The 15,829-nt window shown below is 34.4% G+C and overlaps 1 protein-coding gene across 1 annotated transcript in view; it reads right to left on the bottom strand.

Annotated features, from left to right (window-relative positions):
• Positions 1–15,829, bottom strand: part of SLC38A11 (solute carrier family 38 member 11) — a gene marked incomplete at its 3' end in the record, with an annotated part of 43,319 nt that overhangs the window by 18,391 nt on the left and 9,099 nt on the right. Inside the window, exons 4-5 of the mRNA XM_080671459.1 lie at positions 13,671–13,777; positions 10,793–10,872 (exon numbers count right to left, since the gene is read on the bottom strand). Coding sequence (XP_080527585.1) covers positions 10,793–10,872; positions 13,671–13,777 — 187 coding nt within the window. The remainder of the gene's footprint in view (positions 1–10,792; positions 10,873–13,670; positions 13,778–15,829) is intronic.

Below are 15,829 nucleotides of genomic sequence, written 5' to 3'. Positions count from 1 at the left end.
CACTACTACCTGTCAAATTCCAATGTTAATGTGGAAAAATACATATTTTGTCCATGGTCTTTAAATATTCTTTTAAAGGCAGTACTAACAGTTGCAGAAACTTGACTATTTTTAACTTTCTAATATATTTTAAATGATGTACTTTTCCTGTTAAAGGATTTGCAGGCAAATAAAACTCATTTTTTTCTGTTCAGTACAGATTTAACAACAAACATTTGTTATGTAGTGGTGTCTTACTTTTTAACTATTATATTAGTAATGAAAAGATTGGAGTTTGATATTCATTTTTCTTCTTTAAGTTTTTAAAGATGTTCTTGGCCCATATGGTTCCTTCAGTATATTCCTAGCAAAGATGAAGTATGGAACAGTAATTAGACATCATTTTGGATTTTCCGTGTTTAGTGTAATGATACTGATTTTATAAGATGTAAAGTACCAAAAAAAAAAAAAAAAAAAAGATGTTTTAGCTTGGGAAAAAATATGTGCTCAAATCTAGATAAAGTGAAAAGAAAAGATATTGAATATGGCTTTGCAATTGTTTATGAAATAGCCTGTGACTGAGTTCTAGACAACCATTTCAAGAGAAAAAAATGAAAAAATATCTTTTTATATTTTATGAGATTGCTGAAACCTTGATAACCAATGTGGATGAGAAAATGAACATATAGATTGTTCTGACTTTAGGCTTAGATGCTGAAATAGAAAATGAAATATCAAATACAATCAAGAAAATATATAAGGAAAAATCATGACAAAAAAGAGTTTTTCTAATAAATGCAAGGGTAGTTTAATAACTGAAGAATCTATTAACGCAATTCATCACATTAACAGATTAATGGAAGTAAAAGCTAACACCATTGAAAAATATTTTGAATAGCCTATAATCCAGTATTTATTTTGATAAGCAAAATATTAATAAAATAGAACTTCCTTAACCTAATAGAAAAATGGCATATTTAGAAGTGGGAAATTATCGACACTACAGTTAAAGATGGAAAACAGATAAGGATATTCACCATAATGTCTTCCATAATACATGTGTTAATTCTAGGAAAAAAACAAGTATATAAGAAGAGAAATACTGTATAATTCCACCTATATTTCATTCCAGAAAAGGCAAAACTATGACGACAGTAAAAAGATCAGTGGTTGCCAGGAGTTGGGGTTTAGGGAATGGGACGAACAGGCAGAGTGAGAGGAATTTTAGGGCAGTGAAATACTCTGCATGATAATATAATGATGGAGGCATGTCATATTACATTTGGCTAAACCCACAGAATGTACAATACCAAAAGTGAACTCTATTTAAATTATGGACCTTGGTTGATTCTGATATACTAGTCTACATTCATCAATTGTAACCAATGTACCAGTCTAGTAGGGGATGCTAATAATGGGGGACCTATATGGAAAAATCTCTATGCTTGCCTTTCAATTTTGCTGTGAACTAAAAACTGCTCTAAAAAAAAACAAAGTCTTAAAAAAAATCTGAATTGGACATCTAGCTAAACATGGTTAAAAACAAAGCCAAAAGCAAGTGTTAACTCGAGAAAAACCAAGAGTGCAAGAAGAGAGCTATAACTATTAAATTTTGAACATTGTATTATATATTTGCATATTATGATATGGAAGGATAGAAATGATCATTTGAGAGAGCTAAATCCTCATTTACTATGTGACAAGACAACAGTGAGAAACCAGAAATAGCAATTACAAGCATATTATATAGAAGTAAAAAATGTAAATGCCAAACGATACATCTGAAATAGGAAAAGATTTGGTAGTAGATCGCTCTGTTTCATTAAAAGCCATCTGTAATATTTGATTTTGTAGAAATATATGAATGTATTCTTTTGAGAAAAAAATAAATCCAAATGAAAGTAATATGGGGGAAAATCAGGATCCTTCAAAATGCCACACAAAGCTTCAAATAGATCACGGCAACATAATGGAGGCTTACTGTAAAGTTAAATGCTTCAAGTATTTTAATATATTTTAATACTAACAAAAATAGAGGCTGGCTTATAGCAGTTTGCAGCCTTGGTATGGCAAATACTTTCAAAAGAATAATTGCTTGCTTCCCTTACTCTAAAAAATCCAGTCATATACATAGTTACATTTTTTAAGAAGCCTTTTTGTGTGGGAGTGGGGAGGTTTGGGGGAGTTCTTCATTCTGCAAAATTATCTCAGCTTGTATTCTTGGGTTCAGGCATTGCATCCTATTTTGAAAGACAAATTCCACTTTGACAACAGTTGGGTGGTAGTAATAAGGCAAAGCAATAGGAAGCAAGCCCTAACAAATATGCCTTCAGTCTTCACAGACTTATGAAAACAAGCTTCAGGGGGATTGCTTCTGATCCCCAGAACATAAGACTTCCAATCCGAAAGATCAAACATCACACCTCTCTGTGGTACCTGCCCAGATTCTTTTCCACTAAACACAGGCACCTTCCAAATCAGATGATCTCAGGCAGGGTCTGCATTTTTGTTAAGAGAGCCTTACATATTAACCTCTTCAACCAGACACATCGGAGAGTTAAGTGCTCCGGCTGGCAGGCAAACAAAGGCACCACGTTTCCTGTCAGGCCACCAGCTATTAATGACGGAGGCAGATCTGCCCACTTCCTCAGTGCGGCCTTGGCTGACAGCTCTCTGCCACTTCCTGGCTCCCAGCTCACGTTTCTTCTGATTCTGTTCTCTGCATAATTGTGATTTATATGAACATTAAAGCTATTTAGGAAAGGAAAATTCTTCTTGGGAATCACTCTAAACATCAAAACTGATCCCTTTTTAAAAAAAAAACAAAACACACACACATTTTACATAAAGCTAATCTTGAGTTAAAATGTACATAAGACATTATGCTGATTTTTTTGGCTAAAGTATCTTCTTTTTTTATATGAATCATATAAAAAGCTTGCATAGCTTGGCACCACAAATATCACAAATACTTATTTTTTTCTCATTTGGGACACTAACCACTTTTGATTTTTATTGTCTCTTCTTTCTTTCTCTCTTCCTCCACTATTGGCTCTAATTTCTCTGTTAACTCTTTAAAAATTGGTGTTAACTGTTTTTGTCAGTTTGGATTGAAAAAGCAGAGAGTGGATCAGAGAGGGCAGGATTTCACTTTTCATTTTTTATATAACTTTTAAATTAAATTTATTTTTTAAATTGATTTGAGAGAGAGAGGTGAGCATTGATTCAATTCATTGTTCCAGTTATTTATTCATTGGCTGCTCTTTGCATATGGGCTGACTGGGGATGGAACACTCAACTTGGGCGCCTCAGGACAACACTCTAATCAATTGAGCTACCCGGCCAGGGCCTCACTTCTTCATATAATAAAAATTGGTTAGAATTATGAGCGTTGTTTTGATTCTCAACTGTGTTTTGCACAGAACAAAATTACATTAAAATATTTTACATTAAAATAAATGTAATGCAGTTAATTATTTTCTATTAGGGTTCTACTTGGGTTTACCTCTCTTCACCTTATACACTGTCTCTGTACAATCTTGTGCATAGCAGACTCTCCCTAAACTCCAGACTTGCATTTCCAAAATGCTGGGTGACTTCTCCTTCTTCTTCCTCTCTCTGAACACCAGGTGTTACTCAAAATAAAGATACTAAAATATTAAAAACTCATTATTTTTTCCCAGACTGCTTCCTCTCCTATCCTGGTTAATAACTTAGAAAAATCTGGGGTCCTTCCTCTACATTTCAATACACCTGCTCAAAACTCTATTAAGTAGTCTACTGAGGTGTGTTTGTCCACCTCACCTCACCCCCAATAAGTTTTAAGAGTCCTGCAAAAAAAGGATTGTGCTTTATTGATCTTCCCAGTCCAAGGACCTGAAAAGTGACTAAAGCAAGTAAGCATTTAGTAAATGCTAATTGACTGAACAGACTCTTCAATTTCCTCATTTTGGTGGTGAGCTCTGGACCATCTACCAGTCTGGTTATCCAAACAGAAAACCTTGGCATCACCCGCCTCTTTACTTCCTCTTCCCTTGTATCATGTCTTTCTACCCCCAATCTGTGCTCACCTCTGCTGCAACATAAAAGCAAGATAGAGTTTTTGAGGACATTCTTAAGGGAGACGCCTTTATTTTTATTTGATAGTCCCCTAATACCGTGGTCGGCAAACTGTGGCTCGTGAGCCACATGCGGCTCTTTGGCCCCTTGAGTGTGGCTCTTCCACAAAATACCATGGCCTGGGCGAGTCTATTTTGAAGAAGTGGCATTAGAAGAAGTGTAAGTTTAAAAAATTTGGCTCTCAAAAGAAATTTCAATCGTTGTACTGCTGATATTTGGCTCTGTTGACTAATGAGTTTGCCCACCACTGCCCTAATCCATGGCAAAGTGTCCGTCCTCTCCATGTCCCTCTCCTGAGGTGATAATCTTGAACTGATTCTGTCATTATATGCATCATTCCTCTCGGCCTCACACACTTCTGCCAACAATAGCTTCCAACCTCCTCCCACTCTCCTTTTTCATCCAATTAATGCCAGCACATTTTAAGCAGCAGACCACATATTGCATTATCTTGAAATTCTATTAAATTAGTCTACAGAGGTTACCTTCTATGTGCTTGTCCAGCCCACCTGCCTGCCTGCCCAGCTTGTGTTAAGGACTCTTCATCTGTTTCCATGGCACTTGCCTATAATTCTATTAAGTATTTTATTCAGATTATCTCTCCAGTGTCTATTCTCCCCATCTACACACTATAGGTGTCTAAGGCCAGGGATTTTTTTTCTTCATCTTCACAGTCCCATTTCCTAGAAGAGTAATTGCCATCAGCTGGACATTTAATAAATGCTTGTTGGCTAAAAAAACAACAACAACAGGCTACTCTATTTTTGTTCTTTGATTATAAATCTATACCAGAGACCAGTATGTGTTCTAACTGGCAGTAACAAACAGGTTGCCAACCTCACTAAGGCAGCCATTTATAAAAATATGAATGATGGACCATGGCCAGTGTTGTGAGGTGGTTAGAGCATCAGCCCATGCACCAAAAGGTCTCAGGTTTGATTCCCAGTCAAGGGCACATTTTATTTGTTGCTTCATGTAGGCAAACTGGTAAAACTTACCAGTAGCTCTAACAGTGCTGCAGAAATTGGAATCAAATGATATTTTGCAAATGAGTTAGAAAATTTTTCTAGTATGGAAATAACCTTAGGAAAATTTTCTTTGACAAGGGAATATTTTTGTATGAAATTTTTATTGTCCCAAGATAATTTTTATTTTTTCATTACTTCAAAAATTTGGTCAGTCAATCCTCAAGTTGAATCAACTAAAATCAGGAAAAAAAACATAGATTCATCCACTTATTCAACTAATCAACAGTTCTTTGCTGAATTCTAATTGTTAGGCACTGTGCTAAGTAATGGGGATTCGGTGTGAAATAAAACAAATGTGATCTCTGTTCTCATGGAGTTCACAATATGGTGATAAATACATAAAATACACAACAAAACATACAAAAGATGAATAAAGATAATTTTACAAATAGCATTATTATTTTATTCCTATGTGTAAGTCCCTTCTCATGTCCTATGGTAAAATTCCAAATTTAACCAACCAAAGTATCCAAGTTCTGAACTTACTCCTATCTACCACACTCTCAGATAATCCCATTTCAGAAAAAAATAGAGGGTACCATGCATGAACATGCAAATACCCTTTACTGGTCTTCAGAATGAAACCATATTTACTCTCCATACTCTTACTGTTTCAACAGGAGGAAGTATCCCAACTCCTCTCCAAGGATTACTCTATATCGTAAATTCCAACTTTTCAAGATCTCCTGGCTTCATCTATAACAAGTTCAATATCTTCTATGGTAAGAAAGATATTTTATTAGGGTTCTTACTCCCTCAAGCCACTGTTTTGTCATGTCACTTGCATTTATTTATGCTCTTCACACATAAATAAGAAGGAGGAGGGAGAGGATTTGCAAAATTTACTTTCCTATCATTTTGCTTTCATCTTAATTCTCTCTCATCTCGCTTCTACCCATATTATTTGATTGAATCTCTGGAAGGTTACCAGTAACTTCCTGTCACTTGAAGTAGAAACTTGTGGTTTGCATCAGGCAGTGTCTGCTCCTGGCATCATTGCCTTGCTTTCCTTTAGGATCGTCCTTCCCCCACTCTGAGTCTATGTGATTTAGTTTGGTTGACCTTATCCTTATCATGGAGGGTAATCAAGTAATCTAAACATGAGCAACTCAAAGAGGCCATGATGATAGGGTCTGGGATTGTCACAGGTCCTCAGTAGAGCCAATCAGAACTGACACTGGAAGTAAAGTTGGAGATAATTTATAAAACAAAGCTCTTTCTTTTTATATAGACTTGAACTTGAATGGATGTAGGCTGAGACTGCTGCTGCCATCTTGTCATGATAAAGGGAAAGCCTGTCAGAAACTAGAGACATAACAGGAAGTGAAGCCAAGAGATTAAAAAAAAGGAGAGAAATTATGTCTGATTTCATTGACTGAGCTCCTAAATTCAACCAAACCTCATAACAGAACTACCCTTGAACTTTACAGTAATCTGAGCAATAAATTCCCTTTGCTTCATTCAGTTAGGGTCCTGTGGTTGTTGTCATTGGCAACAAAAAGGGCAATAATGTATACATTATCAAAACATCCCATTTAACAAAACTAATTATTCCATTTTTTCAAATATGCATTATTCCTCTATCTTAACACATTTTTTTTCTGATCCTTTCTTTAATTCCCTTTAGTTCCTTCTTATGTCTAGGATTATATTGTAGAATTTCAGGATTAAAATGGATAAGGGGTAGAGGAACTAATATGTGTTGAGTTCCTTGGGGAAGGCGTATTTTATGTGCATAAATACCTGGGGAAAGTGTAGCTGCATTTTTTGCAATTATATTTGGAGCACCAATCACACACACTGTTGTTTAAAATGCTGTAAAAGAGATACCACATGAAGAGAAAATAGCTGTAAATATGGACTGCATACTATCATTTCTATTTTGAATATAAATAATTGAATATTAACAAAGCACAGAATGAAGGTTTTCATAGCAATAATGTCTCTGATCCTAGTTTGGAAAAGAATGGGAGGACTGTGTTATTACATTTTCATACTAGCACGCTTTCTAGAAAGCAATTAAATTGCTTTGCTGCCTCAGTTTTTCGAAAACAAAAGATTAGAAAATACAATAAACTGACCATTATTTCCATAAAGAACTGAAAGTCATTGGACTGTGAGCTATTTGAAATCATATCAAAAAGCAGAATTTATGGCCCTCTGAGTTATGAAAAAGGAAATTGAACTGTGTTTCATTTTTAAAACACAACCACTAAAAAGGTGTTTCCATAGTAACAAGGTCAATACCAGTAGCCATTACAGACCTTCCTCCTTTCTGATAGTGGGTTTAAAGATCTTTTTCAAATACCAATTTAAAAACCCTATGAAAAAAATATAGTTTTTCTGATCATTCATCTGAACCAAGAATGAGGAAAAACACACATTGGAGTACTGAATTTCTCATGTTTTATGGATTACGAGCATTTGTGGCTGTCATATTTTCAGAAAGAAGCCTGCCTGGCCAGATACTATGCCAACCCCTGAACATGGGATTTGATTAGCCTGATTGTAAATCTGGGCAAATAGAAGTTGTTTGCAGTAGTATTCAAACAGAAATAAAAGGCGGCACAGTATTGAGAAACACACTTCTTTAACATCTAAATATTGAAAGAGTTAAGTAAATAAACACTGTTATTAGAATAATTTCAAAGGCTCAGATAAAATGAGACATCACCACTAGAGGAAGCTTAGAAAGATGCAGCCTCATTTTGGTTACAATAGAAATAAATAGCTCTGTGGCCATAAAGTCAATTTACTAAGGCCAACCAGGAAGTGGCTTCTCCTTTCTCTTCCTTTGTATTGAGATATGCTGCCTTTATGATGATCATTTGTGAGATATTTTATTTCTCTTTGTATTCAAAATAGTATCTCACATAACATTTTGTATATAAATGTTACTAAAAAAAGTAAGTGGAAAATGAAACATGAAAAATAATGACAAAAGAGTAACTAAAATAACATAAAATCTCCAGTCTATTTTTAGAAATGATGCATCAGTTAAAAGTGTACTCATAGTTTTAATCTCTTTACCAAGAGGCTCTTGATCCTTGTTCACAGATTCATAACTGTTACATAATGAATCTAATCGCCTGGTCCCTACGCAGATCCCTCAGAATCTCTGCAGGTAGGGACCTGACATCAGTATTTTGAAAAGCTGCTCAGCTCAGGTAATTCTAATGAGAAGCCAGAGTTGAAAAATCATTGCTTTAAATGGTTTTCCTGAAGGTCAATTAATGAATAATTTATTTTCCTTCAACTTTTAAGGACTTGTTTTTCCCCCTCAATATTGTATCATAGTGCTATACCAAATCTACAAGACCTTTTATTATAACCTACTGGTTTATTCTCTAGAATCACTTTTCATAATAAAAACTTCAATGAAAATAGTTGTCTTATACAATTGAAAAATTAAGCCAAAATAATTAATTGAATTCTGTGTTCAATATATTTCTTAGCTCTTTGTTGCTGTGCAATCAACTTTTGAAAATCAGAACTGAATACAGACCAACATAATAGATGCTAAGTAAATATCAGTAGAATTTAATATATGCTTTTGGGTTTTTATGCTTTCCGTTCCTGGGCCTGTATTGCCTTTTACACCCTTATCTATCTGGAAAAGTTCAGATTCATCCTTCAAAACATACAGATCATGTTTCTCTTCCTCCAGGAAACCTTCCCTGATTCAGACAATTAAACACTCTCTTATGTAGCACTGCCACTACCCCTCGTTTATGCTTCTATTTAGCACTCCTTCTACTATACTGTCATTTCTTTTTCTTTTTTAAAAATATGTCCCTTCTCTATAACTGATTGTGAGTACCTTGCAGCAGGTGCTGACTTATGCCTCTCTGTTCTTTTTCTCTCGGGGCACACCAAAATAGCCAGAAACAATAGGCACTCCGAGTTTACTATATGAAAGAATACGTGGCCACATTGAAGTGAACCAGGTGCATTTCAAAACCTCTATTGTAATGGACTAAACTGTCTCCCCCAACAATGTTCAAGTGCTAACCTCCAGTGAGATGGTATCTGGAGATGGGGACTTTGGGAGATAATTAAGTTTAGATGAGGTCATGGGGGCTGGGCACTCTTGATGGGATCAGTGCTCTTATAAGAGGAGACACAAGAGAGCTTGCTTTCTGACACATGAAGACACAGCAAGAAGACCAGGAAGAGATTTCTCACCAGAATCTGACCACACTGGCAGCCTCCAGACTATGAGAAAATAAAGGTCTGTTGTTTAAGCTACCCACCTATAGTACTTTGTTCCAGCAACCCAAGTTGACTAATACAATTATGAGCTGGGATTAAGTTGTTTGAAAAGAATATTAATATAAGCATCATAGATAATTACACATTTCCCTTTTATTTAAGTCTTTAAAAAATGTTTGTTTTTACAAAGGAAAGGCCATATCAAATGCAGTTAGACTAGATATTTCATATTTTCTTCCCAATAAATTTGAGGCTTCATTTTTGGTATTTACCTGATACAGCATCGAGTAACAAATGAAGTGATTTTTGTATAAGAACAGTTAATCAATAGGAAAAAAGTAAGCTACCTTGGGGACCACATTATTAATTGTAGCTATTCACCATGCTTCCTTTTTTTCCCTCTCTCACAGGTAACATTCTTTGAAGATTTAGCCTGTCATTATGTCTTAAATTAATTTCATTTTGTCTTATTTGGGATAGTGAAAATATTTAAGGTCTCATGGAAACTCCATAATGTATTATTTATTTATTCAACAAATACTTATTGTGCATTATGGGAATCTAATTTTGCATTTAAAGCCAATTTAGTTAGTTTCATTCCAGCATTCTCTTGGGACTATGGAGATGAACTACTCAATCCTCTTCTGGTGAATTTATTCTATAACCAAATAATAAAAACTGTGCAGTTTAGATCAGCAGTACTCACACTTTGAATTTCATGGATGAGTAAATAAAATTTGGGAAACTGATACCAAGTTGCCAACATTTATTTGGCCAATTATTAACATTAAAAACAAATACCACTATCATCTTTCACTATTAGTTCACAAATGACAAAGCATGTTAACATAAAATAATTAAAGCATATAATCTTAGTAGACAGTAAAGGGTGGCTTTCAATGTGACTACATTTTGTTTAATGGCCAAAAGCATCCAAAATATTCTTTCTTCCTCTCATTTCAGCCTAGATTGATGAAATTTGTTAAGAACAAATCTATCTCTGAGGTATATATAGAAATTTCTATAATCTACCACTTTTCCTCCTGAGTGCTCTACCTACCAGGGGTGGGCAAACTTTTTGACTTGAGGGCCACAATGGGTTCTTAAACTGGACCGGAGGGCCGGAACAAAAGCATGGATGGAGTGTTTGTGTGAACTAATATAAATTCAAAGTAAAGGAGCGGAGGGGAGAGCAAGAGAACCCTCCGTTCTTTCGGCTCCACGTAGTTTGCCCACGGCTGACCCTATTTCTCACCATTCTCATCAGCCATGCAGAGTCCAAGGTAAACATGCATGCCTACCTACATGTAATTATTTTCTCTCATTTTTGCAAATAATAAAGAAAAATGATGCTTCTGGTACCACTATTACTTTACATTTCAAAATTTACGCCAAATAAATACCTATATGAAGGTCATAAATCAAAGACCAATCAATATAGCAACAAAACTTACATGTGTGGACCCAATGAAATTACCCTGGCCATTGCAACTCCAAGAATCACAGTTGTTAAAACTGTGGAAATAAGAGAGATCTACAAAAGAAAATGAAACGATACCATTAGTTGCTTCATAGAGCAGTGTGTTGCTGCATTAATATTTAAAAATGCAATACCCGACTATTTAGTCAGGGTCACTGACCACTTTTGCCCTAGATTGTCAAATAAAAAAATGACCACAGCCAACACAACAATAGCCATCCGGTGTGAATGAACCAATATGCCTATTTCTTTTGTCATATCAACAAAAAAAAAGATAATATTTTTTTGGTGTGCCACAGAATTTTAATAATTAGTTTATGTGTTGCCATGATATTAAAAAGGTTGAAAATCGCTGGTATAGGAATTATTTTATTGAAAATATTAGGTGTTTCTCTCTTAACTTGAGTAAATATATGCCCAGTTTCAAATACAATAATTTAGTGGTTTATTCTTATAGATTGGGTTGATAATTTCAAGTATATAACTTTTTATCATATCATAGTCTGTTTTTTTCCACTTAAATAGGATAGCAAGTATCATATATGACTGTTGTAATCTTGCAAGATGGCTTTACATGATTTTAGTGGCTTCCTGTGTAGAATACAAAACTGATGATTTTCTTTTATGAAAGTGAAAATATCTTTATTTTTCTTCAGGCCCTATGTTAGTCTTGACTTATGCTTTTTTTCTGTCTATAGTTGCTCCTTCTGCTTGTCTTTATCTTACCCTCACCCTTCCAACCCAAAAATCCCCTCTCACATTTTTGGGGTGCCTTTAATGTTTCCTTTTTGTTCTCTAGCTTTAGTTGTTTGCCTTTGTGATCTTGCCATTTGGTCTGTATTTCTAAGTCTTCTTTGCTTCTTCCTTTCTCTTTGGTCACTATTTCAACTGGTTAAAATATAAACCGATCTGTGTATGTATGTGTTCTACACACTCATTACATTAGATCTATATTTAATCTCTTACTTTTTAATGGATAAACACATTTTATACTTCTTTTCTCTGATAAGATAAATATAACACAAACTTTACTTTATTTCATTTAATTGTTGTTAACCTTGTTTTCTGTGTTGTTAGTTTTTACCTAGGAGGCAAGTTCTATTATGAGCCCTCTGATCTACTGAGGAACAGAAATATTAAGTAACATTCCCAAGGTCACACAGCAAGAAAGTGGCAAAGGAGAAATTCAGATGCAAGTATCCTGACTCCAGATCATGGCTCCTAACTACCCTGCTTTACTCATTAGGAAATTTGTTTAGATATTTCTATATGACACTTTGAAGGGGCATTTAGGGGAAAATGTTCAGGTAATAACATGATAGACTATTAGCAGCCTTCTCTTCATGAATTCCTTGTCTTCTGCTCTGTGAAGGCAACATTTATGTTTACATTGAACGTGTGAATGGAAAATAGTGCAGCCATTTCAGATATTCCACCATAAAAAGCCCCCTTTGAAATACTCTTGTTTATCTCCAGATGACTGTTAAGAAAGGCAGGCAGAATAGTCAGAATACTCTGGAATATCATTTCCATTCTCAACTCTACCTGAAAAGAGGGACGTCTTAACTGTAGACACACATCAAACATCACAGTAAAAAGTAAAATTCAATCAGCTGTTGGATTTTTCAAAACAGAATACAAAAATATATGTATAATTATTTAAAAAATGTTTCAGTGGAATGCTTGGCATCATGTAGATACAGCATCAATAATAGTTTGGGTAAAATACAAACATCCTTGTTAGTAAGGAAATAAAATATAACCAGATAAAGGCTACTCTATGTTGATGGGCATATGCAGAAAATTGAATAATTATGTGATTGGTCTCATTAGAAAGAAATCAGCATTTGTCTTTAGCAATACAAATCATAAATATTTAGCAATACAAATCATAAATTCTCAACAATTAATCAATCAACACATTGACATGCAATGGATGAAAAACAGGCACAACAGATATTGTAATTTATAAACAAAATTTTAAGCCAATAAAGTGATTCCTCCCTATTTCTAAATTTAGTTTAATTTTTTTTTTTTTTTTTTTTTTTTTTTACAGAGAGGAAGGGAGAGGGATAGAGAGTTAGAAACATCGATGAGAGAAAAACATCGATCAGCTGCCTCCTGCACACCTCCTACTGGGGATGTGCCTGCAACCAAGGTACATGCCCCTGACCGGAATGGAACCCAGAACCCTTCAGTCCACAGGCTGATGCTCTATCCACTGAGCAAAACCAGCTAGGGCTAAATTTAGTTTACTTTTAAATTAACTTACTGACTATAAAAACAATAAAACATTTTTTGCAAATTAAATGTGGTTTAAGTATAGTTCTTTATATTTTCTAAATGTAAAGGGGTACTGCCTGACATCAGTTAGAGTATCTACCTCACAAAGGAAAAAGGGCCTGACCAGCATGGCTCAGGGGTTGAACATCAACCTGTGAAGCAGGAGGTCACGGTTTGATTCCCAGGAGGGGCACATGCCTCATTGCTGGCTTGAGCCCCATTGGGGGGCATGCAGGAGGCAGCCAATCAATGATTCTCTCTCATCATTGATGTTCCTATCTCTCTCTCCCTTTCCCTTCCTCTCTGAAATCAATAAAAGTATATTCTTTAAAAAAAGAAAAGAAAAAGAAAGGGCATATTTAGTTCACATTTATCAACTATTTAACCTCCCATTCCCAAAAGTAAGCTAAAGATCCAACCATAGTTTACTCTAGCACAATTATAATTAAACTAAAAGAAACTGAAGATAAATACTGTAAATAAGAACTTAGCCATACAGACAGCAGTTGGACAAAATTAATGCAAATTAGGAAGTACATTTCTGTGCCAACTTAAAATGTAAAAATTACCTTTCCAAGCTTTGCTATGTCTCGGTACAAGGACAAAGGCAGAGTAAAGACAATCGTGGAAAGCACAATAATGAAGTGGCGACCAATAAACAAGTTTTCAGGATCAACTAAAACACAAATGTTATAAAGTGTTTATAGGTATGAGCAACATACTAGTGACACAGTAAATACTGAATTATCAAATGACTTTAATATTAAATAATATCTAAAAGACAAAGTTTTGAGAGTAAATATGCTCCATAAAACCATGTAAAACTAGAAATAATACATGAAAATATAAATACAAAATAACTTAAGGATAAACCTACAGTTCATATAATGTTAAAATATTTTACATTTAAATATTTTAATAGCCTCCTGGCCAGTTTCCTTGTTTCTACCTTTTTTGTCTCCTTAGAGTACAGTGTAGTCTTAACCTGGAAACTACAGGTCCTTTCTAAAAGCAAAAAACATTATGTCACTCCTTGTCCAAAACCCTCTAATGGCCAAACTGTTGATTCAGAAAGTAAGCTACACAGGGACAAGGCATGTTCTGAGGCTTTTTGGTTTTTAATCCTCAAAGATATATATTTACTGATTTTTTAGTGAGAGAGAGAGAGACAGACAGAGACTGACAGAGACATAGAAGTGAGAAACATTGATCAGTTGCCTCCCGTATGCACCTGGACCAGGGATTGAACCCAAAATCTAGGTATGTGCCCTGACTAGGGATTGAACCTGGGACAATGCTCCAACCAACTGACCCAGCCAGAGCTATTCTGAGGCTTTAAAAAATATTTTTCTGTATTTCAAAGAAACTTGAACAGTAAAACTTTAACAAAGTTTCAGAAATAAATATTTAGATTAAAATATTCACTATATATTTTTTTTCCTTTTGTTGAGAAAGAAGTATTTTCCTTGAAGGAAAATAGAGAGAAGCAACTTGAATAGAGAAGTAAGTCATAGGAAAGTTGCTGAAACCTAGTATACAATGTCTTAGACTCTAGAGAGAGAGAGAGAGAGAGAGAGAGAGAGAGAGAGAGAGAGAGAAGATGTGTGTGTGTGTGTGTGTGTGTCTACCGTCAAATACCCCAAAAATTGTAAATATAAATTAAAACATACTTATAAGGATTTATATATATTTTAAAGCTGTGCTAATCACAGTACTGTATTTGCTTCAGGAGCTCTACATCTATTTCAATGAAAACACCATTGTTTTAATTTTTTAGCTCATATTGAATTCCTTCAGAGATCATGTAGTTATATTTTTTAAATATCCTCAGTAGTACCAAGTCTTTGTGTTTTTAATTTTGTGAAGTTTAAAGTCTGTAAAAGCCAAATCTGTCAAATAAGTGATTGTGATTTTAAAAAAATAAAAAAGAAGCTATTAGTCTGAAAAGTGGGACTAATTTTCTTATTTGGCTAATTAACTAAAAGAAAGTTCCAAGATAGGAATTTCAAAATGGCATAAATTTTACACACACATACGAATGGAATAATTAATCATAAGTATTTAACTCAGCCATAACAATCATAATAAAGTTGTGAATTAAAACAATAAAAGTTTAAGTACCCAAAACCCTGAATGTAAATATTTACATATTTCTGGTGAACATAGTTTGAATTAAATTATCTGTATATTTGTTTCTATTTACCCCTTCAAACCGCTTCCCTTATGATATATTTAGTAGAAAATATACTTCCTTTATTGGGAAAATTCTAAGGCCTAGAAAAACACTAAAATAGACTGCTATGAACAGCCTGGAGGAGCTTAGTAGCAGGATCTCTATTCATGTAAAGGACATTTTTCACTAATGATCCAATGATGAGATCTATACCTATCTTTTAACAAAAATTTACCCAAATATGCGTTCTAAATGTTTTAACAATAGTAGGGAGTACTGAACATTGTAATATTTCAAAAATTTCAAAATCAAAGACATACTATTTCTTACACCAACATTTCTCATTACTTTGACTTGTATCATGATCCAAGAATTTAGTTATCTGGAAAAGGTATAAGCAATTGCCCACTTGTCAGTCTAAGACATTGGGGATCTATTTCAGGAGAAAAAAACACTAAGGATTTTATCTACTTCTAAAAAAAACTTTGGCATCATATTAATCTTTATAAAATCATCATACATTACAAAATAACATTCAATGATGTAAAGAAACTG

The sequence above is a fragment of the Plecotus auritus genome (genome assembly GCF_963455305.1).
Source record: "Plecotus auritus genome assembly, chromosome: 5".
NCBI lineage: Eukaryota > Metazoa > Chordata > Mammalia > Chiroptera > Vespertilionidae > Plecotus > Plecotus auritus.
Note: the sequence above shows the minus strand (reverse complement) of the source record. Positions and strands in the feature narration are given on the sequence as shown.